The sequence below is a fragment of the Taurulus bubalis genome (genome assembly GCF_910589615.1).
Source record: "Taurulus bubalis genome assembly, chromosome: 8".
Classification (NCBI taxonomy): domain Eukaryota; kingdom Metazoa; phylum Chordata; class Actinopteri; order Perciformes; family Cottidae; genus Taurulus; species Taurulus bubalis.
In genome coordinates, this window is record NC_136596.1 from 9,942,814 (window position 1) to 9,969,817 (window position 27,004).

Consider the following 27,004-nt stretch of genomic DNA (forward strand, 5'->3'; position numbering starts at 1 on the left):
CCAGTAGGCATGCTATGCCCACAATGATCAGTACCTCGCCCTCACCTGGACCCCAAAGTGTACGGTCTATTCATGCACCACATTTTGTAACGATAACGTAGCACACAGTGAGCTGGGCTCCAATTTTCTGCCCACAATTTCCCCAAAGAAACATTGATGGTAGGCTGTTGGAGAAATATTGACGATCAGGGGCGTCGTTAGGCCTATTTTAGAGGAAGTCCCCCTCAAATGTTCTTCAGCCCCCCAAAATAATTTGTCTTTATTGGCTTTAAATATATATAATTTTTTATTTTTTCATTTTGGTGATGTCATTAAATTGGGCAGGCTGCTGCGCTGGCTTTCTCACTCTGCCAAGTAACGTCTCTCATCAACGACAGCCAGGATTACAGCCAAAGAGTTTAGCTCAAAGTAAAGGATGCCCAGAGGGAGTGTAAGTACAGGTAGTTATGAATGTGGCTATCTGCAGTTGTTCACGATTGTTACCTGCTTAAATGTAGGTTTACTTGAGGCAAATGAAAGGGAATATTGTAGTGGGCTATGCTATGTTTTGTCCCTTGAATGGTATATTTGACACTGAACTAGTTCATCTTAATCTCAGTGATGGTGGCCAAATGAGCTGTTGGCTTCTGTTTTTCCCCAGTATTTCCAGACTAGAAAGCGTTCTCCCAGTAAGACATGTTTGCCACCATACCCCCCTGGAGGTCCAAAAGGTATTTCAGGTTCATGTAAGCTAATTATTTACTATTTTTTTTTAATTGTCCTTGGCCACTAACACAGACAACACACACTAAGTGTACAGAGCAGCACAGGATGGCTTCAATCCAGTTTGACTGGCACAGAGCCTGAACTCAGCCATACTATCATTAGTGGACACAGTGACTCCCAAGTGAATTAGGTAAGCATACCACCCTGCAGGTCCAACGGGGAATTATGGATGGGGTGCAGGACAAATAAGGACAAAGTTGGGTTCATGTATTAATTATGCAACTGACTGCAACTGCAACTGATTTGTTGCATAGTCATTGACCTACACCAGTGAGAAATACACTGAGTATACACTACCCATCAAAGGTTTGGGGTTACTTAGAAATGTCCTTATTTTTCAAAGAAAAGCAATGTTTTTTTCAATGAAGATAACATTAAATTAATCAGTAATGTTGCCTATCATCTATATGCAGATGATATCCAACTCCTTTAAACCCAGTGAGGCTTGCAGGTTAACCAGACAGCTTTCAATGCTATTAAGGACTGCACAGCAGTAAATTGCTTACAACTAAATGATAATAAGACGGAGGTTCTAGTTGTTGCACATGATGACGCTGTCCCTATGGTCAAGCAGAGCATTGGTCCACTCTCCTCTGCTGTTCACCTAAACCTGTGTAATCTCGGAGTAATATTTGACAAATCCTTTTCTGCGCACTCAGTCAATCTGCGATAAACCGGTTGCAGGTCATCCAAAATGCTGCTGCCAGATTACTGACAAGGACAAATAGATGGTCTCACATCACCCCCATTCTCAGGTCTCTTCACTGGCTCCCCGTAGAGCATAGGATCCACTTTAAATCCTCACCCTCACATACAGAGTACTACACGGTCAGACTCCTGCATATGTGGCTGAACTACTTCACCCTTATTCCACAGCCAACCAGTTAAACCTTCTGACCGTCCCACACACTCAACCACTCTGCCTGCACCCCTACAGTTTGCTGATTCTGGGATGTCTTTTAAAAAACAGCTAAAGACTTACCTGTTTACGCTGGCGTTTGGTTAAATAAATGCTTTTTATCTGTTTTATTGTGTTTTTTACTGCTCCATCTTTTAATGTGTTTTTTACTGTGTTCTTTAACTGTTGTAATGTTTTGGCCCCTGCCATTGCCAGTCTGGTGTTAACATGTTTTTTCCTGACTCCTGTACAGCACTTTGTGACCTTTTTATCTGTAAAATGTGCTTTATAAATAAACGTATTATTATCCTCTGACCTTTGACCCTCACATCAGTTCAGGAAAAAAACCTTTAACGGGCAGAAAAGCAACAGAGGAGGATCCCTCTCCCCGGATGGACAGAAGCAATAGATGTCACGTGTACAGAATGAACAACGTATCAGAGTTACAGCACATTCAATGAATATGACAGAAAATATTCATATAATGAATGATGAACTACCAAAAATATCAGCAACAGTGGATGTAATAGAATAATAAAAGCAGTAATGGTATTGGCAATACTAATAGCAATGCAACTAATAATAATAACCAGAAAACTTTGCAAGAAATTTCTATGGTGTGGCGGCTAAGACGTTGCATATATACGTCAACATTATAAGTAGTAAGATGTGTTATTGAGATTATTAAGGTACATTATATATATATATATATATATATATATATATATATATATATATATATATATATATATGTACGCCATTATTACCATTAGTAAGATGTGTTATTGAGGTGTCATTTACTGTTTGTAATGGATTGAGAGCAGCTATTGCTTCATAGACACAGGTCACTAGTTACCAGTGTTGGGGTAGTTGCCTAAATAAACAGAAAGTGCACTATATCCTATGAAGTTTATCATTTTTCTCTATTCCCTAACCCTTCAAAATAGCGATTGTATCACATGAGTAAAAGTCTCTGCAATATTTTACCCGACAGCCTGTTTCTCCTTGGGGTCAGAACAATACTGCCAAGGCTGAAAAGCCTTTTGACAGTGTTGTAACTTGTTTTATTACATGATTTACTCTTATTGTGAAGAGCATGTAAACAGGAAACAATCAACAGAGGAAAGACTCGGCGAACACGTTGATATGCTTTTTATTTTTGTGGAGTTAAAAATGAAGTACATGCAGTGTGCTTGCTGCACAAGTCTCTCTAGAGCCTTGCTGCGCATCGCCACACCGAATAAAAAGGACAAGACACAACAATAAGAATAGGATTGTATTTGATGACAGACAACGAATATAATACTGACAATACTTGTAATATTTGCTTGTTCATTGTCAGTCAGGAGTGTGTAAAACAGTAAGTGACACAAATACTGTATGGTGCTCGATAAACGGTTTCCAAATGGTCATAGAAGTGACAGCACAGACTTTGATTTGATTTCAAGTGAAATTAACAGTAATTTGCAAACTACTCAGTGAATTTCGAAACAATAACATACAAAAAACAAAAGCAGAACATTTGTTTTACAATCTCACAGTTTCATTTGTATACAGAAAAAAAAAATCTGTGTGTTTAACGTATGTAAGGTCCTGCAACTTATCAAAAAGAGAAACCCTTTAATGTTTATATTTCCATGCCTCTATAAGAGGCTTGTGTAGTTATTTGTACTGGTCTCATCTGTTTCCCACTGGTGATGGTAGCTGACGTCTCGTCTTCTCATAAAGCTTTGAAGAAGTCTTTCATCTGTGTACGAGAAGACACAAAACACATCGAACGTCAGATCAGAAAATGTAAATGATTCTCCGTGGATCAAAGACTGTGAGGATGAGAAATATGATGCAAACATTAGGCCGAGGCCTTTGTGTAGTTTAATCTGGTAGCAGCCAGTATATCAGTGCAATAAATAAACATACCTTTCTTATAATTTCCTCCTGCATCTCTGGGTCACTCTGAAACTCCACACTGGCATCCAGTTGCAACACAGGTATCCGTTTCAACTTCTCAAAATGTAATCTGAAAAGAGAGAGTTGACCACCTCAGACCACACACTGCTGACCGGCATCTGTTCACGGCCGAGCAACAAACAGCTGCAAGGAAAGGCATTTGAAATGGCAATGGACCAACAGGAATGCGTAGTGCATCCTGTATTACAGTGGCCGTACCACCACTGAATTTATTTTGTTTTCAGACAAGATTCTGCTAGGATCCTTTAAAAAGGTTAGAACAGCTAAATACCAATTTTAAGTGTAATATCCCCACTTATGTTTTAGACGGTGCACATGAACAGCCACCTGATTAAGAAAATAACTCTAAAATGGTCTTTCATTGTGACTTTACACTTCAAAAGACCATGGGATTTTTTTTACATTTCAGTGGTCACTGAAACTATTTAAAACATACGAGTCTGAAGAAGACAACAAACATTTCACCCTCATTAGCACTCACTCAGTGCTCTTCTCAACAAGCCACCTCTCATGTTGAACATGCAGCTTATCCAGATAGTCCAGTTTCACTCCTTTCTCTTCTGCCCTGCCCCGGTGCTCCAGACGCTCCATACATTTCTGACAAACAACAAAAGATATGATGCGTTTATGTCTTTTTCCAAGATTAAATGTGAACTATGTCCTTTTAATATATCTTGTTACAGCAACAATAATACAATACAAACAACTACCATAAGATGAAAATGGGATGTGATGCAAACAACTCACAAGTTGTTCGATTAAATCTTGTGTGTTCATACCTTTAGTGGAGCCCTGAGGTAGATAATGCCCTCTAGCTTCACCTGGTGTCCAAACTGTTCCACCAGGAGGGAGTGCCAGTCCTGGTAGACTGCCCACTCTGTTGAGTTGATACAACCCAGCTCAAACATGTTCAGGGCAAAGATGTATCTGACAGGACACAGAGTCAAGTTTAGTTCAAGCAAACCGAATAAAGGAGCATGTACAAGGCAAGGCAAGTTTATTTGTATAGCACATTTCAACAACAAGGCGATTCAAAATGCTTCACATAAAACCATTAAAAGCATCAAAACATAATGCAGATTTAAAAACAGTTAAGAAAACATTAAAACAGTCAAAAAGCAAAACAAAAAAAATTAAAGTTGAAAAAGCAAAATAAAAAATAATAGTTTCATTAAAGTTGCAGTGCAGTTCAAGAAATAAAATGCAGTAGTGAGATGCAGTAATTGAATCTGGTTCAGTTAAAGGCAGCAGCAAACAGAAAAGTCTTCAATGTGGACTTAAAGGAGCTGAGGGTCTCAGCAGACCTGCAGCTTTCAGGGACCTTGTTCCAGATATGTGGAGCAGAAAAGCTGAACGCTGCTTCTCCATGTTTAGTTCTGACTCTTGGACCAGAAAGTAGACCCGTCCCAGATGACCTGAGGGGCCGGGATGGTTCATAAGGTAGCAGCAGATCACAAACATACTTAGGCCCTAAACCATTCAGTGCTGTATAAACCAGCAGCAGGATTTTAAAGTCAATTCTTTGTTTGACAGGGAGCCAGTGCAAAGACCTCAGTACTGGAGTGATGTGATCCACTTTCCTGGTCTTAGTGAGGACTTGAGCTGCAGCGTTCTGAATCAGCTGCAGCTTTCTGATTGACTTTTTACAGAGGCCTGTGAACACACCGTTACAGTAGTCAAGTCTACTGAAGATAAATGCATGGACAAGTTTCTCCAGATCCTGTTGAGACATAAGTCCTCCTCTAACCCTTGATATATTCTTCAGGTGGTAGTAGGCTGATTTTGTAATTGTCTTGATATGGCTGTTCAGGTTGAGGTCGGAATCCATAACTACACCTAGATTTCTAGCTTGGTTTGAGGTTTTTAACATTAGTGATTGAAGCTGAGCGCCGACTTTCAATCGTTCGTCCTTGGGACCAAAAACAATTACTTCTGTTTTATCTTGATTTAATTGAAGACAATTCTGGCACATCCAGTTATTGATTTCTTCAATGCATTTAGCCAGCCCTTGTATGGGACTATAGTCCCCTGGTGGTATAGTTATGTAGAGTTGTGTGTCATCTGCATAATTATGATAACACACATTGTTGTTTTTCATAATCTGAGCCAGTGGAAGCATGTAGATGTTGAACAGAATGTCATCCTAGTCAGCTCTGATGTGTAATTAGCTTCCGACACAAAGTATTGTCGGTCCTTCAAGTAGGATTCAAACCAGTTAAGTGCTGCGCCAGAGAATCCTACCCAGACTTTCAGTCTGCCTAGTTGTATGTCATGATCAACCGTGTCGAATGCAGCACTGAGATCCAGTAATATTAAGACTGAAGTTCTGCCACTGTCTGTGTTTAAGTAGATGTTGTTGAAAACCTTAACAAGAGCAGTTTCAGTACTGTGGTGCTGACGAAAGCCGGACTGGAAGACATCAAAACAGTTATTTTCAGCTAAGAAGTTGTTCAGCTGTTGAAAAACCACCTTTTCCATTATTTTACTTAAGAATGGGAGGTTTGATATTGGTCTATAGTTTTTCAATATTTCGGGGTCTAAACTAGCCTTCTTTAGAAGTGGTTTAATAACTGCAGTTTTTAGGGCTTGTGGGAAGACACCTGAGAGAAGGGATGTGTTTACAATTTGTAAAAGATCAGCGGTCATGCAGTGTGAAATATTTTTGAAAAAGTGTGTTGGTAGAATATCCAAGCAGCAGGAGGATGTGTTCAGATGTTGTATAATGTCTTCTAGGCTTCTTTGGTTAATTGAGTGAAATTGTGTCATGATATTTGAATGGATGCTATTTAAAGATGGGGACAACACATATCCTGTGGTTGGTGTGGAGCCACCGACTGCTTGTCTAATTCTCTGAATTTTATCAGCAAAATAGGAGGCAAATTGATTGCAAATGGTAGCAAATAAGGCGCGTGTATTGTTTTTATTTTTGGTTATGATGTCAGAGAAGAAGGCCTGTCTTGCATTTATAAGTTCCAAATTATAATTGTAAAGTCTCTCTTTATAGACACCACAGTGAACCTGGAGATTAGTTTTTCGCCACCTGCGTTCCGCTTTCCGACACTTTCTTTTCTCTATTCTGACCAGCGTGGCATTTCTCCAAGGGGATCTTTTCTTACCCAAGACAACCTTCACCTTAGTGGGTGCAATGGCATCAATAACATTTTTAACTTTAGAATTGAAGCCATCCACAAGCTCATTGACTGAGATGCAAGAGAGGCCTGGTGTGGAGCAGAACTTCTGAATAAATAGTTCACTGGTGTTTTCAGTGATGTAACGCTTTGTCACAACCTTGGTTTGGACATTTGTGTGTAGAGAGATTGCACTCTCAAAGAAAACACAGGAATGATCAGAGAGTGCAACATCAGTCACAGCAACCTTGGAAATGTCCAGACCTTTGGTGATGATTAGGTCTAGAGTGTGCACCTTGTTGTGGGTGGGACCTGTTACATGCTGAGTCATGTCATAGTTATCAAGGACACCACATAGCTCTATAGACCCTCTGTCCTGGGGATTATCAACATGGATATTAAAATCACCAACAATGACAACACAATCAAAATCAATACAGATTATAGACAACAGTTCAGTAAACTCATCAAAGAAAGTTGCACAGTATTTAGGTGGTCTGTAAATGTTGAGGAATAAAACTTGCGTGGAATTGAGAGCCACATATTCAAAGGAAGTAAAATGACCAAAAGACATCTGCTTGCATTGAAGAGACTCATTATATAAAATAGCAACTCCACCTCCTTTCTTATGCGCTCTTGTTTCACTCATGAAGCTGAAGTTGGGAGGTGTTGCTTCAATAAGAACATATGTACTGTTATCTTGGTCTAACCAAGTTTCGGTTAAAAACAAAAAATCAAGTTTGTGCCTAATAATGAATTCATTGATTAAAAATGTTTTTCCTGACAGAGACCTGACATTTAATAAAGCTAAGTTTAATGTGCTTAAAACTATATTTGCCCTATTTCTTTGGACAGGCTGACGAGGAATGAATGTTAAATTGGATAAGTTTGCAGATTTACTAATGTTTCTTCGCAGCCTCACCTTTCCTTTTCGATAAGTCAGGACAGGAATTAAGAAGGCTAACTTCCTACAGGGCCCCGACTGTTCCTGTAGATAATCAGTGGTGTCATTAACCTTGTAGTCCGGACCCAAAAGAGATCAATCAATGTCTTTATCAGGTCGTGGAGACAGAGGATGGTTGTGGAGATGTTGTGGAGGCGGGAGAGGGGCACGGCGCTTTAACTTCGGTGTTTGCGTCAAAGCACTTAGAACCAGTGACGGAGGTCTAGCTGGAGGGGTTTCAGCACGGGAAGTGGTTTTGCGGAGGGGAGTGAATTTGGTTCCAGCAATGACCATCTCGTTCATGCAGTCAGTGAACTCCATGAGGGGGGAGGATGGAGAGAGTAGAGAGGAGAGGGACCTGGATGAAGTGTGGGGGGTGGAAGTAGGTGCTGGTGAGGGAAGTAAAGACTCGTCCTCTCCGAGAGGGGTATCAGTCCTTGATGATGAGGGTGGAGACTCCTCCTCTTGGCTCTCCTTTGGCTTCCTTCCCATGAGGTCTCCACGGCGATGCTGTGTGGTTATCTCTTGTTTAGATTTCTCTTGTCTCCTGTCCTTGGCAGTGGGAACAGACGAGTGACGCAGGAAGAAAAATAAGTTAGAGGTGAAGAGTTTTACCCCTGACTTGTTCAGGCAAACTCCATCTGCCTTAAAAAGATGTATACGCTCCCAGAAAATGTAAAAAATGTCGATAAAATGTACTGTATGGTCAGTACATGCAGTTGACAGCCATCTGTTCAGTTCAAACAGCCTGCTGAATCTTTCATCTCCTCTCCTTGCTGGTGGAAGAGGGCCACTGATAAACACCTCAGCATTGACAGAGTTGACTGTGTTTAACAAGTCAATAAAGTCTCGCTTCAGAACTTCAGACTCTTGTTTCACAATATCACAGCTTCCCGTATGCACAATGAGGTTTTTCACCGTGGGATGGTCAGCCATGATGTCCAGATTTTATCTCTCATGTTAAACACCATATCTGTCGGAAAGCAGAGTATTTTGGTATTCTTGCTGCACATTGTTCGGACATCTTTTACAGCATAGTCTTCAACAATCAGAGTCTCAGGCCCAGTCTTTTCCTGCGGCCTTTTATGTTCGGTTCTTACCCTGCTTTGTGAAGATAGCTGCTTATCCATATCATCAGATTTAGGATCCTGCGACAGTGGAGCGAATCTGTTTTTAAGTTGTAGCCTTGGTTGTTGTGGAGTTTCTTTACTGGTTTTACTTTTCCCAGCTGTTTTCTGCTGTGTACAGCTGCGTATCGGGGTTGAGGAGGAATTTTGCCTGCGTGGTAGTGCAGGCCAGCCAGTCGCATCAGAGATCTCAGGGTGCTGGGTTCTGCCTGTTAGTTGTCCTGTTAGTCGTCCTCCCACATCCCGAGGGTGTGAATGCCTCTTCGCCTTTGCACCGAGAGAGTTCCAGGGAGGACTACCATTTGAGGTTTCGTTAACAGCTGCATAGTCCTCCTGTTTCTTGGTAGGCCTAGTGGTGCTAGTTAGCTGTGTCTTAGCTTGCATTTGTACAAGATTTTGAGTCCATGGTAAAGTGGTTTCATTCTGACACAGTCCATTTACCTCCACGTTCACTTCTATTCGGTAGATTTTTGTTTCCAAAACTGCAATCTTCTGCAGGAGTTTGTAGTAGTTGTCCATGGAGAGAGATGTCATCTTGCTGCTCCTTAGCTTTAGCTCAGCTGCTAAGTAGCCTTTAGCTTAGCTGCTAAGTAGCCTATAGCAATTTATCTTTAAACCAGCGGAATTAGGGCAATAGCCAGCCAAATCTATAGAAAAATAGAGTCCCAGTGGTTTTCAAGTGTCCGGGAGCTGCTGCTCAAAGATTCTCACAGAAGAAAAGACAAGAATATCAGAAGGAAGTGCAGAAAAATGCAAACAGAGGCGAGAGCAAGCAGAAAGGCGTCTGCACTGTAAGAAAGCAGGAAAGCAGTAGTAAGTAGTGCATAGTATAAATCTATATGATGCTGAGCATCATATAGATCACAGGTCTCAGGGGTCTTCTCAAAACTAGTTTCACTGACCTGATTTGATTTTCACAAGCCGGTCCTATCGTTCACCCACCTGTCGCTGTAGATGGAGCGCTCATACACCTGGACAGGTGTTCCCTCTGAGCGGAGCAGGTGAGCCGGAGGAGGCTGCAGCTGCGTTCTCAGGCGGCTCATGCAGGAAAACGCCTGGAACGTGTACGACCAGCGCTGAGGGTCCTGGTACATCATCTGCAGCAGGTTGCTGACTGTCGCCTGCGGGGGCGCGGCTGTCCCCTGTCAAAGACATGAGCGGAGACGGTCAGCTTGGCTTCCCCTTGATTCTTGTTTGGGGATCAGATGTTGAGGTCAGTAAGTGTGCACACACCTGCAAGGTCCCACTCTCAATGTGCTGCCACTGGCTGACAGGTTCTGCCACCACCTCCCAGTCTGGACAAGCTGACTGCATGAGTCTTGCAATGGTCGACTTGCCGACAGCTGATATGTGAGAGGAAGGGATACAGGAGACCACACTATTAGCTTGGGACAAAATGAGGTCCTATTTTGAAATAGTGTTCATGTGATGTCACTGATTATTTATTTTTTTACCAATGTTGCCCTCGATGGAAACCCTCTTCACTCGAGTTGCTCCAATCTCTGTTGAACTTGACAGGCACCTCGACCCAGAAACACTGGTTGACTTGTTCGCCATGCTAACGATACTTATGCTAGTTGTCTGTGTTACGGCGGTGTTTCCAACTCGCAGGCGGATGTCACGCGTCCTCCTCTGTGGAGGCACATTGTACCCAAAACTCATGACCTGTGTCGAGCTAGAGTTTAACTTGGAGACACGGCTGAACAGCCCGCATCGACAGACGGCAGACATCATGACAGACACACGAACAGATACAAAGCATTTAAAGCATGAACGTAGTGCTTGTATTCAGTCTGTGGTCGTGGATAGTTGAGCCTTTCCAGCTTCCTGAAATGTTCCAGGTCAGAGTCCTTCACGGTTGTTCCTCTTGCTGGAGACAAAACAACAAAACAGGATGAATGTTTCGCATACGAAATGTGTTTATTCATATTTATAATTTTCTCTCAGACTCGTTCCTTCTTACCCATCAGATAAAAAGCACGGTAGCTGAACTTCTCCGCTGTAGATTCCATGTTGAGTCCCATCTTCTCCATCATCTTGTCCAGGTTTTTGACAGTGCGGGTGAAGCTATAGAGCAGACAGCCTTCACAGGTCGGAAACATTTGGAACGACGCTTTGAAGTTGGAGACTGAGGAGAGAAACTGTATATTTATCCTCTACACTGGAAATCTAAGAAGGTTCTTCTGGTAAACTTTCCAGAAACTGATTTTGTGTTTGATATAATCCAGCGATGTCATCAGACAGGACAGATGTTATCTTCCCTTTCCCTGTGCTGTAGAGGTTGTGTTTGTTTATAACAGTGATGATGAAAGTACACAGCCATGCTATCAACCCTGTAAGGCTGTACTGTTGCAGAAGAAAATAACTTATAAACCAAATCACAATTAAACAGTTCACCTGATGATGGAATTAGATGAGAAGTCAGAGGATTTTCAAATGAAACAGCTTTTTTTTTGCAGCTTTTAATAATCAGAAACATGATCTCTCTGACTGGATTCTCTGACTAACAGAACTAACAAAACAAAGATGTAGAAACTCCAGCATAGTGTTGGATCCGGTAACTTACATGACGTTAAGATGGTATTGTCTTCAAATTCTAGGTTGGTCCTTATAGTCAAGCAGCTTCCATTTCTGAGAAAGAGACAAGAGGAAGAGCTGAGTTTGCATTCTAACAGCTGTTTTAAAACTTCTCATCCAGGTCAGCCTCGAAAGTTAAGATTCGTCCCACTGCTGAACACTGAGTGATCCGTTTGAAAGCTCGGTAAGGTTTAGGGCAGGGGTGTCAAACTCATTTTAGTGAAGGGGCCACATACTGCCCATTTTGAACTCAAGTGGGCAGGACCAGTAAAATCACAGCATAATAACGCATACATATTGACAATATGTCTCTATGTTTAAATCATTGGTGAAGGTTTTTGCATGATGAACCCTATTTTAATAAGGTCTTTCTACAATAAACTAGAAACATGAAGACCAAAAATTCAGACATCAGCCCACTGTTTATCTGCCTGGGCTCTCCTCTGCAGATTCCCTTGCAGTTGAGCAAAATCTCTAGTAATGTCAGTTGTCGAAATAATTGCGACTGTGTTTCAATTGTTAGCATGCCCGACTTTCAATCAGAGGATCAGTGGTTCGAGCCCCAACTCAGCAATTTTGTTTTTTCTATTTTAAGAATTAGTCCGCGGGCCGGACTGGACCCCCTGGTGGGCCGTATCCGGCCCGCGGGCCGTATGTTTGACACCCCTGGTTTAGGGTGTCCCTCCAGTGGAGAAAACACACTAAAGTGATCTCTAGGGTGTTCCTCCAGTGGAGAAAACATTTCAATCGTAGACATTTTAAATGTATATTTGTACATTGTTTGTCCATGTTAAATTGTTAACAACTCACAGATTGTTGTCCGGAGTCATAACAATTGTCTCGGGGTCGGATGGTGAACGGTTGATATCAATCCAGTAGCTCTTGATGTGCTTCAGAAAGCTGTTGTAGAATTCATTATCAGTGTAACCATAGAGGAAGTTTGACCTGTTGAACATCTGCACACAAACAGGAAGTCAGCTAGTGACAGCAGACAATAATGGGTCGAATATTGGACTAATTCTCTAATATAAAATCTTTTCAAATGGAACCATCTGGATGAAAAACATTCAGTCCACTCACTGCACGCTATATATATTTTTTAACCTGTTTCCCAAGTTGCAGCACTAATCCAAACACATTTGGTAACTACCTGGCTAGGAAACAGTCACATCTTGGGAAATGGTTGAAGTACTTTTTCATTGTGTTATCGTGTATTTATCTGATCTGTTTGCTCAGCTCTGACTCCAACGTAATGCTAATGATAAAGTGCATAAACTGAGGAAAAACTTCCCAAATAGATGAATTCTGCTTCAGTGCTAATGCTTCAAAGACAAACCCAGACAGATGAAGACTTACGATGGAGGGGTCAGCGAGAGACAAAGGTGTGATTAAAGGCTCGCATTCTTCAGGTGTCAGAGCCGAGCTGCTCAGAAACAGCACCGCTACCAGGAAATGAGTGCTGAGCCACAGATTCATGATGCTCCAGCTGTGAAGAGAAACGCAGAGATCTCAGATGCTAGCTGCTCGTCACAGAAGCAAAGATGTCTGAGGCTCATCGGACCTGGTCAGCCTTTTAAGAAGATGCTGGGGGCATATGTTTTTTTCTCTTCAGTATCTACATTGAAAGCATTGACCCAGACTTAGGTATGTCATGTTTACCAGCATACATCCCTGCAGGTCCAAAGGGGATTTCAGGTTGGGGTGTAGATGTCATAACTACATTGCTGGGTTCGTGTATTAAGCTAATTATTTCCTGATTTGTTCAATAGTCCAGCACAGGATGGCTTCAATCCAACTCAAACTGGCCTGACCTCAGCCATACTGTTATAACACAGTGACTCATAAGTGGGCCCCCAGTAGGCATGCTATGCCCACAATGATCAGTACCTCGCCCTCACCTGGACCCCAAAATGTACGGTCTATTCATGCACCACATTTTGTAACGATAACGTAGCACACAGTGAACTGGGCTCCAATTTTCTGCTCACAATTTCCCCAAAGAAACATTGATGGTAGGCTGTTGGAGAAATATTGACGATCAGGGGAGTAAAAGATGTCATTTAATTGATAACTAGAAAATGATGTATACCCAGTGTGCACACGGTACCCCACAGAGTGGATTCTCATACGTGACATGCTGCTCAAATGTTAATATTCTTTATTTCCATGTTAAAGATAGATACATGTATTTCTTGTTGTGTTTGTCTGTTGGAGATGCTAATACTGTAGTTGTTGTTGGCAATTAGCACCAACAGACTAACAACCATAGGTAAACATTTGGATGCAACTCAGGCAAGTTCTGTCGCGTTTTTATTTTATAATCTTTTTCTCATGATTTATGGAAGTTTATGCTTGATGGACATCAGAGATGATGATTTCCCCAGAAGGTGTAAGTTGCATTGAATCATTAAAAGTGTGTTTCATGTTTGTATGTTGACTGAGTTATGACTCCTCACTGAGGAGGCGCTTCACAGTTAATAAAACCTTTATGGATTATGAATAAAAACGAGCAACACGTTCACTGTTTTGAGTCACTTTTTGTCTCTTTATTCAGTTTGAAATATTCATGAATTATCATGAATATTATTCATGTTATATTAATCATCATATGCGGGTATCTTACGCCCCTCGCCTTCAGCACAGAAACCTGCAGAGAGAGAAAGACAAAACCAAAGAAGTCAGTTGTGTCTGTCATCACACTTCTTCGTGTCATAGTTTAGTCAGACAGGTCTAAAAGGTGATCACCGTTCTTGGGGTCATAGATAAAGTCTGGCTCTCTGTTGAAGCCGAGGCAGCTCGCCTGCTTCCTGAAATGTTCCAGGTCAGAGTCCTTCACGGTTGTTCCTCTTGCTGGAGACAAAACAACAAAACAGGATGAATGTTTCGCATACGAAATGTGTTTTATTTATATTTATAATTTCCTCTCAGACTCGTTCCTTCTTACCCATCAGATAAAAAGCACGGTAGCTGAACTTCTCCGCTGTAGATTCCATGTTGAGTCCCATCTTCTCCATCATCTTGTCCAGGTTTTTGACAGTGCGGGTGAAGCTATAGAGCAGACAGCCTTCACAGGTCGGAAACATTTGGAACGACGCATTGAAGTGGGAGACTGAGGAGAGAAACTGTATATTAATCCTCTACACTGGAAATCTAAGAAGGTTCTTCTGGTAAACTTTCCAGAAACTGATTTTGTGTTTGATTTAATCCAGCGATGTCATGCAGGATGATATGTGTGATAAATCTGCAGCTTTTAATAATCAGAAACATGATCTCTCTGACTGGATTCTCTGGCTAACAGAACTAACAAAACAAAGATGTAGAAACTCCAGCATGGTGTTGGATCCGGTAACTTACATGACGTTAAGATGGTATTGTCTTCAATTTCTAGGTTGGTCCTTATAGTCAAGCAGGTTCCATTTCTGAGAAAGAGACAAGAGGAAGAGCTGAGTTTACATTCTAGCAGCTGTTTTAAAACTTCTCATCCAGGTCAGCCTCAAAAGTTAAGATTCCTCCCACTGCTGAACACTGAGTGATCCGTTTGAAAGCTCGGTAAGGTTTAGGGTGTCCCTCCAGTGGAGAAAACACACTAAAGTGATCTCTAGGGTGTTCCTCCAGTGGAGAAAACACACTAAAGTGATCTCTAGGGTGTTCCTCCAGTGGAGAAAACATTTCAATCGTAGACATTTTAAATGTATATTTGTACATTGTTTGTCCATGTTAAATTGTTAACAACTCACAGATTGTTGTTCGTAGTCATAACAATTGTCTCGGGGTCGGATGGTGAACGGTTGATATCAATCCAGTAGCTCTTGATGTGCTTCAGAAGGCTGTTGTAGAATTCATTATCAGTGTAACCATAGAGGAAGTTTGACCTGTTGAACATCTGCACACAAACAGGAAGTCAGCGAGTGACAGCAGACAATAATGGGTCGAATATTGGACTAATTCTCTAATATAAAATCTTTTCAAATGGAACCATCTGGATGAAAAACATTCAGTCCACTCACTGCACGCTATATATATTTTTTAACCTGTTTCCCAAGTTGCAGCACTAATCCAAACACATTTGGTACCTACCTGGATAGGAAACAGTCACATCTTGGGAAATGGTTGAAGTACTTTTTCATTGTGTTATCGTGTATTTATCTGATCTGTTTGCTCAGCTCTGACTCCAACGTAATGCTAATGATAAAGTGCATAAACTGAGGAAAAATTTCCCAAATAGATGAATTCTGCTTCAGTGCTAATGCTTCATAGACAAACCCAGACAGATGAAGACTTACCATGGAGGGGTCAGCGAGAGACAAAGGTGTGATTAAAGGCTCGCATTCTTCAGGTGTCAGAGCCGAGCTGCTCAGAAACAGCACCGCTACCAGGAAATGAGTGCTGAGCCACAGATTCATGATGCTCCAGCTGTGAAGAGAAACGCAGAGATCTCAGATGCTAGCTGCTCGTCACAGAAGCAAAGATGTCTGAGGCTCATTGGACCTGGTCAGCCTTTTAAGAAGATGCTGGGGGCATCTGTTTTTTTCTCTTCAGTATTTACAGAGAAAGCATTGACCCAGACTTAGGTAAGCCATGTTTACCAGCATACAAGTCCGAACAGGATTTCAGGTTGGGGTGTAGATGTCATAACGACATTGCTGGGTTCGTGTATTAAGCTAATTATTTCCTGAGTTATTCAATAGTCCAGCACAGGATGGCTTCAATCCAACTCAAACTGGCCTGACCTCAGCCAGTTATAACACAGTGACTCATAAGTGGGCCCCCAGTAGGCATGCTATGCCCACAATGATCAGTACCTCGCCCTCACCTGGACCCCAAAGTGTACGGTCTATTCATGCACCACATTTTGTAACGATAACGTAGCACACAGTGAGCTGGGCTCCAATTTTCTGCCCACAATTTCCCCAAAGAAACATTGATGGTAGGCTGTTGGAGAAATATTGACGATCAGGGGCGTCGTTAGGCCTATTTTAGAGGAAGTCCCCCTCAAATGTTCTTCAGCCCCCCAAAATAATTTGTCTTTATTGGCTTTAAATATATATAATTTTTTATTTTTTCATTTTGGTGATGTCATTAAATTGGGCAGGCTGCTGCGCTGGCTTTCTCACTCTGCCAAGTAACGTCTCTCATCAACGACAGCCAGGATTACAGCCAAAGAGTTTAGCTCAAAGTAAAGGATGCCCAGAGGGAGTGTAAGTACAGGTAGTTATGAATGTGGCTATCTGCAGTTGTTCACGATTGTTACCTGCTTAAATGTAGGTTTACTTGAGGCAAATGAAAGGGAATATTGTAGTGGGCTATGCTATGTTTTGTCCCTTGAATGGTATATTTGACACTGAACTAGTTCATCTTAATCTCAGTGATGGTGGCCAAATGAGCTGTTGGCTTCTGTTTTTCCCCAGTATTTCCAGACTAGAAAGCGTTCTCCCAGTAAGACATGTTTGCCACCATACCCCCCTGGAGGTCCAAAAGGTATTTCAGGTTCATGTAAGCTAATTATTTACTATTTTTTTTTAATTGTCCTTGGCCACTAACACAGACAACACACACTAAGTGTACAGAGCAGCACAGGATGGCTTCAATCCAGTTTGACTGGCACAGAGCCTGAACTCAGCCATACTATCATTAGTGGACACAGTGACTCCCAAGTGAATTAGGTAAGCATACCACCCTGCAGGTCCAACGGGGAATTATGGATGGGGTGCAGGACAAATAAGGACAAAGTTGGGTTCATGTATTAATTATGCAACTGACTGCAACTGCAACTGATTTGTTGCATAGTCATTGACCTACACCAGTGAGAAATACACTGAGTATACACTACCCATCAAAGGTTTGGGGTTACTTAGAAATGTCCTTATTTTTCAAAGAAAAGCAATGTTTTTTTCAATGAAGATAACATTAAATTAATCAGTAATGTTGCCTATCATCTATATGCAGATGATATCCAACTCCTTTAAACCCAGTGAGGCTTGCAGGTTAACCAGACAGCTTTCAATGCTATTAAGGACTGCACAGCAGTAAATTGCTTACAACTAAATGATAATAAGACGGAGGTTCTAGTTGTTGCACATGATGACGCTGTCCCTATGGTCAAGCAGAGCATTGGTCCACTCTCCTCTGCTGTTCACCTAAACCTGTGTAATCTCGGAGTAATATTTGACAAATCCTTTTCTGCGCACTCAGTCAATCTGCGATAAACCGGTTGCAGGTCATCCAAAATGCTGCTGCCAGATTACTGACAAGGACAAATAGATGGTCTCACATCACCCCCATTCTCAGGTCTCTTCACTGGCTCCCCGTAGAGCATAGGATCCACTTTAAATCCTCACCCTCACATACAGAGTACTACACGGTCAGACTCCTGCATATGTGGCTGAACTACTTCACCCTTATTCCACAGCCAACCAGTTAAACCTTCTGACCGTCCCACACACTCAACCACTCTGCCTGCACCCCTACAGTTTGCTGATTCTGGGATGTCTTTTAAAAAACAGCTAAAGACTTACCTGTTTACGCTGGCGTTTGGTTAAATAAATGCTTTTTATCTGTTTTATTGTGTTTTTTACTGCTCCATCTTTTAATGTGTTTTTTACTGTGTTCTTTAACTGTTGTAATGTTTTGGCCCCTGCCATTGCCAGTCTGGTGTTAACATGTTTTTTCCTGACTCCTGTACAGCACTTTGTGACCTTTTTATCTGTAAAATGTGCTTTATAAATAAACGTATTATTATCCTCTGACCTTTGACCCTCACATCAGTTCAGGAAAAAAACCTTTAACGGGCAGAAAAGCAACAGAGGAGGATCCCTCTCCCCGGATGGACAGAAGCAATAGATGTCACGTGTACAGAATGAACAACGTATCAGAGTTACAGCACATTCAATGAATATGACAGAAAATATTCATATAATGAATGATGAACTACCAAAAATATCAGCAACAGTGGATGTAATAGAATAATAAAAGCAGTAATGGTATTGGCAATACTAATAGCAATGCAACTAATAATAATAACCAGAAAACTTTGCAAGAAATTTCTATGGTGTGGCGGCTAAGACGTTGCATATATACGTCAACATTATAAGTAGTAAGATGTGTTATTGAGATTATTAAGGTACATTATATATATATATATATATATATATATATATATATATATATATATATATATATATATGTACGCCATTATTACCATTAGTAAGATGTGTTATTGAGGTGTCATTTACTGTTTGTAATGGATTGAGAGCAGCTATTGCTTCATAGACACAGGTCACTAGTTACCAGTGTTGGGGTAGTTGCCTAAATAAACAGAAAGTGCACTATATCCTATGAAGTTTATCATTTTTCTCTATTCCCTAACCCTTCAAAATAGCGATTGTATCACATGAGTAAAAGTCTCTGCAATATTTTACCCGACAGCCTGTTTCTCCTTGGGGTCAGAACAATACTGCCAAGGCTGAAAAGCCTTTTGACAGTGTTGTAACTTGTTTTATTACATGATTTACTCTTATTGTGAAGAGCATGTAAACAGGAAACAATCAACAGAGGAAAGACTCGGCGAACACGTTGATATGCTTTTTATTTTTGTGGAGTTAAAAATGAAGTACATGCAGTGTGCTTGCTGCACAAGTCTCTCTAGAGCCTTGCTGCGCATCGCCACACCGAATAAAAAGGACAAGACACAACAATAAGAATAGGATTGTATTTGATGACAGACAACGAATATAATACTGACAATACTTGTAATATTTGCTTGTTCATTGTCAGTCAGGAGTGTGTAAAACAGTAAGTGACACAAATACTGTATGGTGCTCGATAAACGGTTTCCAAATGGTCATAGAAGTGACAGCACAGACTTTGATTTGATTTCAAGTGAAATTAACAGTAATTTGCAAACTACTCAGTGAATTTCGAAACAATAACATACAAAAAACAAAAGCAGAACATTTGTTTTACAATCTCACAGTTTCATTTGTATACAGAAAAAAAAAATCTGTGTGTTTAACGTATGTAAGGTCCTGCAACTTATCAAAAAGAGAAACCCTTTAATGTTTATATTTCCATGCCTCTATAAGAGGCTTGTGTAGTTATTTGTACTGGTCTCATCTGTTTCCCACTGGTGATGGTAGCTGACGTCTCGTCTTCTCATAAAGCTTTGAAGAAGTCTTTCATCTGTGTACGAGAAGACACAAAACACATCGAACGTCAGATCAGAAAATGTAAATGATTCTCCGTGGATCAAAGACTGTGAGGATGAGAAATATGATGCAAACATTAGGCCGAGGCCTTTGTGTAGTTTAATCTGGTAGCAGCCAGTATATCAGTGCAATAAATAAACATACCTTTCTTATAATTTCCTCCTGCATCTCTGGGTCACTCTGAAACTCCACACTGGCATCCAGTTGCAACACAGGTATCCGTTTCAACTTCTCAAAATGTAATCTGAAAAGAGAGAGTTGACCACCTCAGACCACACACTGCTGACCGGCATCTGTTCACGGCCGAGCAACAAACAGCTGCAAGGAAAGGCATTTGAAATGGCAATGGACCAACAGGAATGCGTAGTGCATCCTGTATTACAGTGGCCGTACCACCACTGAATTTATTTTGTTTTCAGACAAGATTCTGCTAGGATCCTTTAAAAAGGTTAGAACAGCTAAATACCAATTTTAAGTGTAATATCCCCACTTATGTTTTAGACGGTGCACATGAACAGCCACCTGATTAAGAAAATAACTCTAAAATGGTCTTTCATTGTGACTTTACACTTCAAAAGACCATGGGATTTTTTTTACATTTCAGTGGTCACTGAAACTATTTAAAACATACGAGTCTGAAGAAGACAACAAACATTTCACCCTCATTAGCACTCACTCAGTGCTCTTCTCAACAAGCCACCTCTCATGTTGAACATGCAGCTTATCCAGATAGTCCAGTTTCACTCCTTTCTCTTCTGCCCTGCCCCGGTGCTCCAGACGCTCCATACATTTCTGACAAACAACAAAAGATATGATGCGTTTATGTCTTTTTCCAAGATTAAATGTGAACTATGTCCTTTTAATATATCTTGTTACAGCAACAATAATACAATACAAACAACTACCATAAGATGAAAATGGGATGTGATGCAAACAACTCACAAGTTGTTCGATTAAATCTTGTGTGTTCATACCTTTAGTGGAGCCCTGAGGTAGATAATGCCCTCTAGCTTCACCTGGTGTCCAAACTGTTCCACCAGGAGGGAGTGCCAGTCCTGGTAGACTGCCCACTCTGTTGAGTTGATACAACCCAGCTCAAACATGTTCAGGGCAAAGATGTATCTGACAGGACACAGAGTCAAGTTTAGTTCAAGCAAACCGAATAAAGGAGCATGTACAAGGCAAGGCAAGTTTATTTGTATAGCACATTTCAACAACAAGGCGATTCAAAATGCTTCACATAAAACCATTAAAAGCATCAAAACATAATGCAGATTTAAAAACAGTTAAGAAAACATTAAAACAGTCAAAAAGCAAAACAAAAAAAATTAAAGTTGAAAAAGCAAAATAAAAAATAATAGTTTCATTAAAGTTGCAGTGCAGTTCAAGAAATAAAATGCAGTAGTGAGATGCAGTAATTGAATCTGGTTCAGTTAAAGGCAGCAGCAAACAGAAAAGTCTTCAATGTGGACTTAAAGGAGCTGAGGGTCTCAGCAGACCTGCAGCTTTCAGGGACCTTGTTCCAGATATGTGGAGCAGAAAAGCTGAACGCTGCTTCTCCATGTTTAGTTCTGACTCTTGGACCAGAAAGTAGACCCGTCCCAGATGACCTGAGGGGCCGGGATGGTTCATAAGGTAGCAGCAGATCACAAACATACTTAGGCCCTAAACCATTCAGTGCTGTATAAACCAGCAGCAGGATTTTAAAGTCAATTCTTTGTTTGACAGGGAGCCAGTGCAAAGACCTCAGTACTGGAGTGATGTGATCCACTTTCCTGGTCTTAGTGAGGACTTGAGCTGCAGCGTTCTGAATCAGCTGCAGCTTTCTGATTGACTTTTTACAGAGGCCTGTGAACACACCGTTACAGTAGTCAAGTCTACTGAAGATAAATGCATGGACAAGTTTCTCCAGATCCTGTTGAGACATAAGTCCTCCTCTAACCCTTGATATATTCTTCAGGTGGTAGTAGGCTGATTTTGTAATTGTCTTGATATGGCTGTTCAGGTTGAGGTCGGAATCCATAACTACACCTAGATTTCTAGCTTGGTTTGAGGTTTTTAACATTAGTGATTGAAGCTGAGCGCCGACTTTCAATCGTTCGTCCTTGGGACCAAAAACAATTACTTCTGTTTTATCTTGATTTAATTGAAGACAATTCTGGCACATCCAGTTATTGATTTCTTCAATGCATTTAGCCAGCCCTTGTATGGGACTATAGTCCCCTGGTGGTATAGTTATGTAGAGTTGTGTGTCATCTGCATAATTATGATAACACACATTGTTGTTTTTCATAATCTGAGCCAGTGGAAGCATGTAGATGTTGAACAGAATGTCATCCTAGTCAGCTCTGATGTGTAATTAGCTTCCGACACAAAGTATTGTCGGTCCTTCAAGTAGGATTCAAACCAGTTAAGTGCTGCGCCAGAGAATCCTACCCAGACTTTCAGTCTGCCTAGTTGTATGTCATGATCAACCGTGTCGAATGCAGCACTGAGATCCAGTAATATTAAGACTGAAGTTCTGCCACTGTCTGTGTTTAAGTAGATGTTGTTGAAAACCTTAACAAGAGCAGTTTCAGTACTGTGGTGCTGACGAAAGCCGGACTGGAAGACATCAAAACAGTTATTTTCAGCTAAGAAGTTGTTCAGCTGTTGAAAAACCACCTTTTCCATTATTTTACTTAAGAATGGGAGGTTTGATATTGGTCTATAGTTTTTCAATATTTCGGGGTCTAAACTAGCCTTCTTTAGAAGTGGTTTAATAACTGCAGTTTTTAGGGCTTGTGGGAAGACACCTGAGAGAAGGGATGTGTTTACAATTTGTAAAAGATCAGCGGTCATGCAGTGTGAAATATTTTTGAAAAAGTGTGTTGGTAGAATATCCAAGCAGCAGGAGGATGTGTTCAGATGTTGTATAATGTCTTCTAGGCTTCTTTGGTTAATTGAGTGAAATTGTGTCATGATATTTGAATGGATGCTATTTAAAGATGGGGACAACACATATCCTGTGGTTGGTGTGGAGCCACCGACTGCTTGTCTAATTCTCTGAATTTTATCAGCAAAATAGGAGGCAAATTGATTGCAAATGGTAGCAAATAAGGCGCGTGTATTGTTTTTATTTTTGGTTATGATGTCAGAGAAGAAGGCCTGTCTTGCATTTATAAGTTCCAAATTATAATTGTAAAGTCTCTCTTTATAGACACCACAGTGAACCTGGAGATTAGTTTTTCGCCACCTGCGTTCCGCTTTCCGACACTTTCTTTTCTCTATTCTGACCAGCGTGGCATTTCTCCAAGGGGATCTTTTCTTACCCAAGACAACCTTCACCTTAGTGGGTGCAATGGCATCAATAACATTTTTAACTTTAGAATTGAAGCCATCCACAAGCTCATTGACTGAGATGCAAGAGAGGCCTGGTGTGGAGCAGAACTTCTGAATAAATAGTTCACTGGTGTTTTCAGTGATGTAACGCTTTGTCACAACCTTGGTTTGGACATTTGTGTGTAGAGAGATTGCACTCTCAAAGAAAACACAGGAATGATCAGAGAGTGCAACATCAGTCACAGCAACCTTGGAAATGTCCAGACCTTTGGTGATGATTAGGTCTAGAGTGTGCACCTTGTTGTGGGTGGGACCTGTTACATGCTGAGTCATGTCATAGTTATCAAGGACACCACATAGCTCTATAGACCCTCTGTCCTGGGGATTATCAACATGGATATTAAAATCACCAACAATGACAACACAATCAAAATCAATACAGATTATAGACAACAGTTCAGTAAACTCATCAAAGAAAGTTGCACAGTATTTAGGTGGTCTGTAAATGTTGAGGAATAAAACTTGCGTGGAATTGAGAGCCACATATTCAAAGGAAGTAAAATGACCAAAAGACATCTGCTTGCATTGAAGAGACTCATTATATAAAATAGCAACTCCACCTCCTTTCTTATGCGCTCTTGTTTCACTCATGAAGCTGAAGTTGGGAGGTGTTGCTTCAATAAGAACATATGTACTGTTATCTTGGTCTAACCAAGTTTCGGTTAAAAACAAAAAATCAAGTTTGTGCCTAATAATGAATTCATTGATTAAAAATGTTTTTCCTGACAGAGACCTGACATTTAATAAAGCTAAGTTTAATGTGCTTAAAACTATATTTGCCCTATTTCTTTGGACAGGCTGACGAGGAATGAATGTTAAATTGGATAAGTTTGCAGATTTACTAATGTTTCTTCGCAGCCTCACCTTTCCTTTTCGATAAGTCAGGACAGGAATTAAGAAGGCTAACTTCCTACAGGGCCCCGACTGTTCCTGTAGATAATCAGTGGTGTCATTAACCTTGTAGTCCGGACCCAAAAGAGATCAATCAATGTCTTTATCAGGTCGTGGAGACAGAGGATGGTTGTGGAGATGTTGTGGAGGCGGGAGAGGGGCACGGCGCTTTAACTTCGGTGTTTGCGTCAAAGCACTTAGAACCAGTGACGGAGGTCTAGCTGGAGGGGTTTCAGCACGGGAAGTGGTTTTGCGGAGGGGAGTGAATTTGGTTCCAGCAATGACCATCTCGTTCATGCAGTCAGTGAACTCCATGAGGGGGGAGGATGGAGAGAGTAGAGAGGAGAGGGACCTGGATGAAGTGTGGGGGGTGGAAGTAGGTGCTGGTGAGGGAAGTAAAGACTCGTCCTCTCCGAGAGGGGTATCAGTCCTTGATGATGAGGGTGGAGACTCCTCCTCTTGGCTCTCCTTTGGCTTCCTTCCCATGAGGTCTCCACGGCGATGCTGTGTGGTTATCTCTTGTTTAGATTTCTCTTGTCTCCTGTCCTTGGCAGTGGGAACAGACGAGTGACGCAGGAAGAAAAATAAGTTAGAGGTGAAGAGTTTTACCCCTGACTTGTTCAGGCAAACTCCATCTGCCTTAAAAAGATGTATACGCTCCCAGAAAATGTAAAAAATGTCGATAAAATGTACTGTATGGTCAGTACATGCAGTTGACAGCCATCTGTTCAGTTCAAACAGCCTGCTGAATCTTTCATCTCCTCTCCTTGCTGGTGGAAGAGGGCCACTGATAAACACCTCAGCATTGACAGAGTTGACTGTGTTTAACAAGTCAATAAAGTCTCGCTTCAGAACTTCAGACTCTTGTTTCACAATATCACAGCTTCCCGTATGCACAATGAGGTTTTTCACCGTGGGATGGTCAGCCATGATGTCCAGATTTTATCTCTCATGTTAAACACCATATCTGTCGGAAAGCAGAGTATTTTGGTATTCTTGCTGCACATTGTTCGGACATCTTTTACAGCATAGTCTTCAACAATCAGAGTCTCAGGCCCAGTCTTTTCCTGCGGCCTTTTATGTTCGGTTCTTACCCTGCTTTGTGAAGATAGCTGCTTATCCATATCATCAGATTTAGGATCCTGCGACAGTGGAGCGAATCTGTTTTTAAGTTGTAGCCTTGGTTGTTGTGGAGTTTCTTTACTGGTTTTACTTTTCCCAGCTGTTTTCTGCTGTGTACAGCTGCGTATCGGGGTTGAGGAGGAATTTTGCCTGCGTGGTAGTGCAGGCCAGCCAGTCGCATCAGAGATCTCAGGGTGCTGGGTTCTGCCTGTTAGTTGTCCTGTTAGTCGTCCTCCCACATCCCGAGGGTGTGAATGCCTCTTCGCCTTTGCACCGAGAGAGTTCCAGGGAGGACTACCATTTGAGGTTTCGTTAACAGCTGCATAGTCCTCCTGTTTCTTGGTAGGCCTAGTGGTGCTAGTTAGCTGTGTCTTAGCTTGCATTTGTACAAGATTTTGAGTCCATGGTAAAGTGGTATCATTCTGACACAGTCCATTTACCTCCACGTTCACTTCTATTCGGTAGATTTTTGTTTCCAAAACTGCAATCTTCTGCAGGAGTTTGTAGTAGTTGTCCATGGAGAGAGATGTCATCTTGCTGCTCCTTAGCTTTAGCTCAGCTGCTAAGTAGCCTTTAGCTTAGCTGCTAAGTAGCCTATAGCAATTTATCTTTAAACCAGCGGAATTAGGGCAATAGCCAGCCAAATCTATAGAAAAATAGAGTCCCAGTGGTTTTCAAGTGTCCGGGAGCTGCTGCTCAAAGATTCTCACAGAAGAAAAGACAAGAAAATCAGAAGGAAGTGCAGAAAAATGCAAACAGAGGCGAGAGCAAGAAGAAAGGCGTCTGCACTGTAAGAAAGCAGGAAAGCAGTAGTAAGTAGTGGATAGTATAAATCTATATGATGCTGAGCATCATATAGATCACAGGTCTCAGGGGTCTTCTCAAAACTAGTTTCACTGACCTGATTTGATTTTCACAAGCCGGTCCTATCGTTCACCCACCTGTCGCTGTAGATGGAGCGCTCATACACCTGGACAGGTGTTCCCTCTGAGCGGAGCAGGTGAGCCGGAGGAGGCTGCAGCTGCGTTCTCAGGCGGCTCATGCAGGAAAACGCCTGGAACGTGTACGACCAGCGCTGAGGGTCCTGGTACATCATCTGCAGCAGGTTGCTGACTGTCGCCTGCGGGGGCGCGGCTGTCCCCTGTCAAAGACATGAGCGGAGACGGTCAGCTTGGCTTCCCCTTGATTCTTGTTTGGGGATCAGATGTTGAGGTCAGTAAGTGTGCACACACCTGCAAGGTCCCACTCTCAATGTGCTGCCACTGGCTGACAGGTTCTGCCACCACCTCCCAGTCTGGACAAGCTGACTGCATGAGTCTTGCAATGGTCGACTTGCCGACAGCTGATATGTGAGAGGAAGGGATACAGGAGACCACACTATTAGCTTGGGACAAAATGAGGTCCTATTTTGAAATAGTGTTCATGTGATGTCACTGATTATTTATTTTTTTACCAATGTTGCCCTCGATGGAAACCCTCTTCACTCGAGTTGCTCCAATCTCTGTTGAACTTGACAGGCACCTCGACCCAGAAACACTGGTTGACTTGTTCGCCATGCTAACGATACTTATGCTAGTTGTCTGTGTTACGGCGGTGTTTCCAACTCGCAGGCGGATGTCACGCGTCCTCCTCTGTGGAGGCACATTGTACCCAAAACTCATGACCTGTGTCGAGCTAGAGTTTAACTTGGAGACACGGCTGAACAGCCCGCATCGACAGACGGCAGACATCATGACAGACACACGAACAGATACAAAGCATTTAAAGCATGAACGTAGTGCTTGTATTCAGTCTGTGGTCGTGGATAGTTGAGCCTTTCCAGCTTCCTGAAATGTTCCAGGTCAGAGTTCTTCACGGTTGTTCCTCTTGCTGGAGACAAAACAACAAAACAGGATGAATGTTTCGCATACGAAATGTGTTTATTTATATTTATAATTTTCTCTCAGACTCGTTCCTTCTTACCCATCAGATAAAAAGCACGGTAGCTGAACTTCTCCGCT

The 27,004-nt window shown here is 41.7% G+C and overlaps 2 protein-coding genes across 2 annotated transcripts; both read right to left on the minus strand.

The window, feature by feature from the left end:
* Window positions 1–2,909: 2,909 nt before the first annotated feature.
* On the minus strand, window positions 2,910–10,386 carry LOC306740224 (deoxycytidine kinase 2-like; the record flags this gene model as incomplete). Its single annotated transcript, XM_079222325.1, has 7 exons — window positions 2,910–3,410; window positions 3,581–3,680; window positions 4,113–4,228; window positions 4,411–4,558; window positions 9,772–9,971; window positions 10,063–10,172; window positions 10,284–10,386. The coding sequence occupies 7 exons, from the start codon at window positions 10,384–10,386 to the stop codon at window positions 3,384–3,386; spliced, it is 804 nt and encodes a 267-aa protein (XP_079078451.1). The 3' UTR covers window positions 2,910–3,383.
* An 8,697-nt stretch (window positions 10,387–19,083) lies between these two features.
* Window positions 19,084–26,560, minus strand: LOC306740225 (deoxycytidine kinase 2-like; the record flags this gene model as incomplete). Its single annotated transcript, XM_079222326.1, has 7 exons — window positions 19,084–19,584; window positions 19,755–19,854; window positions 20,287–20,402; window positions 20,585–20,732; window positions 25,946–26,145; window positions 26,237–26,346; window positions 26,458–26,560. 7 exons carry the CDS (start codon window positions 26,558–26,560, stop codon window positions 19,558–19,560), a joined length of 804 nt encoding a protein of 267 aa, XP_079078452.1. The 3' UTR covers window positions 19,084–19,557.
* Between the last annotated feature and the right edge of the window lie 444 nt (window positions 26,561–27,004).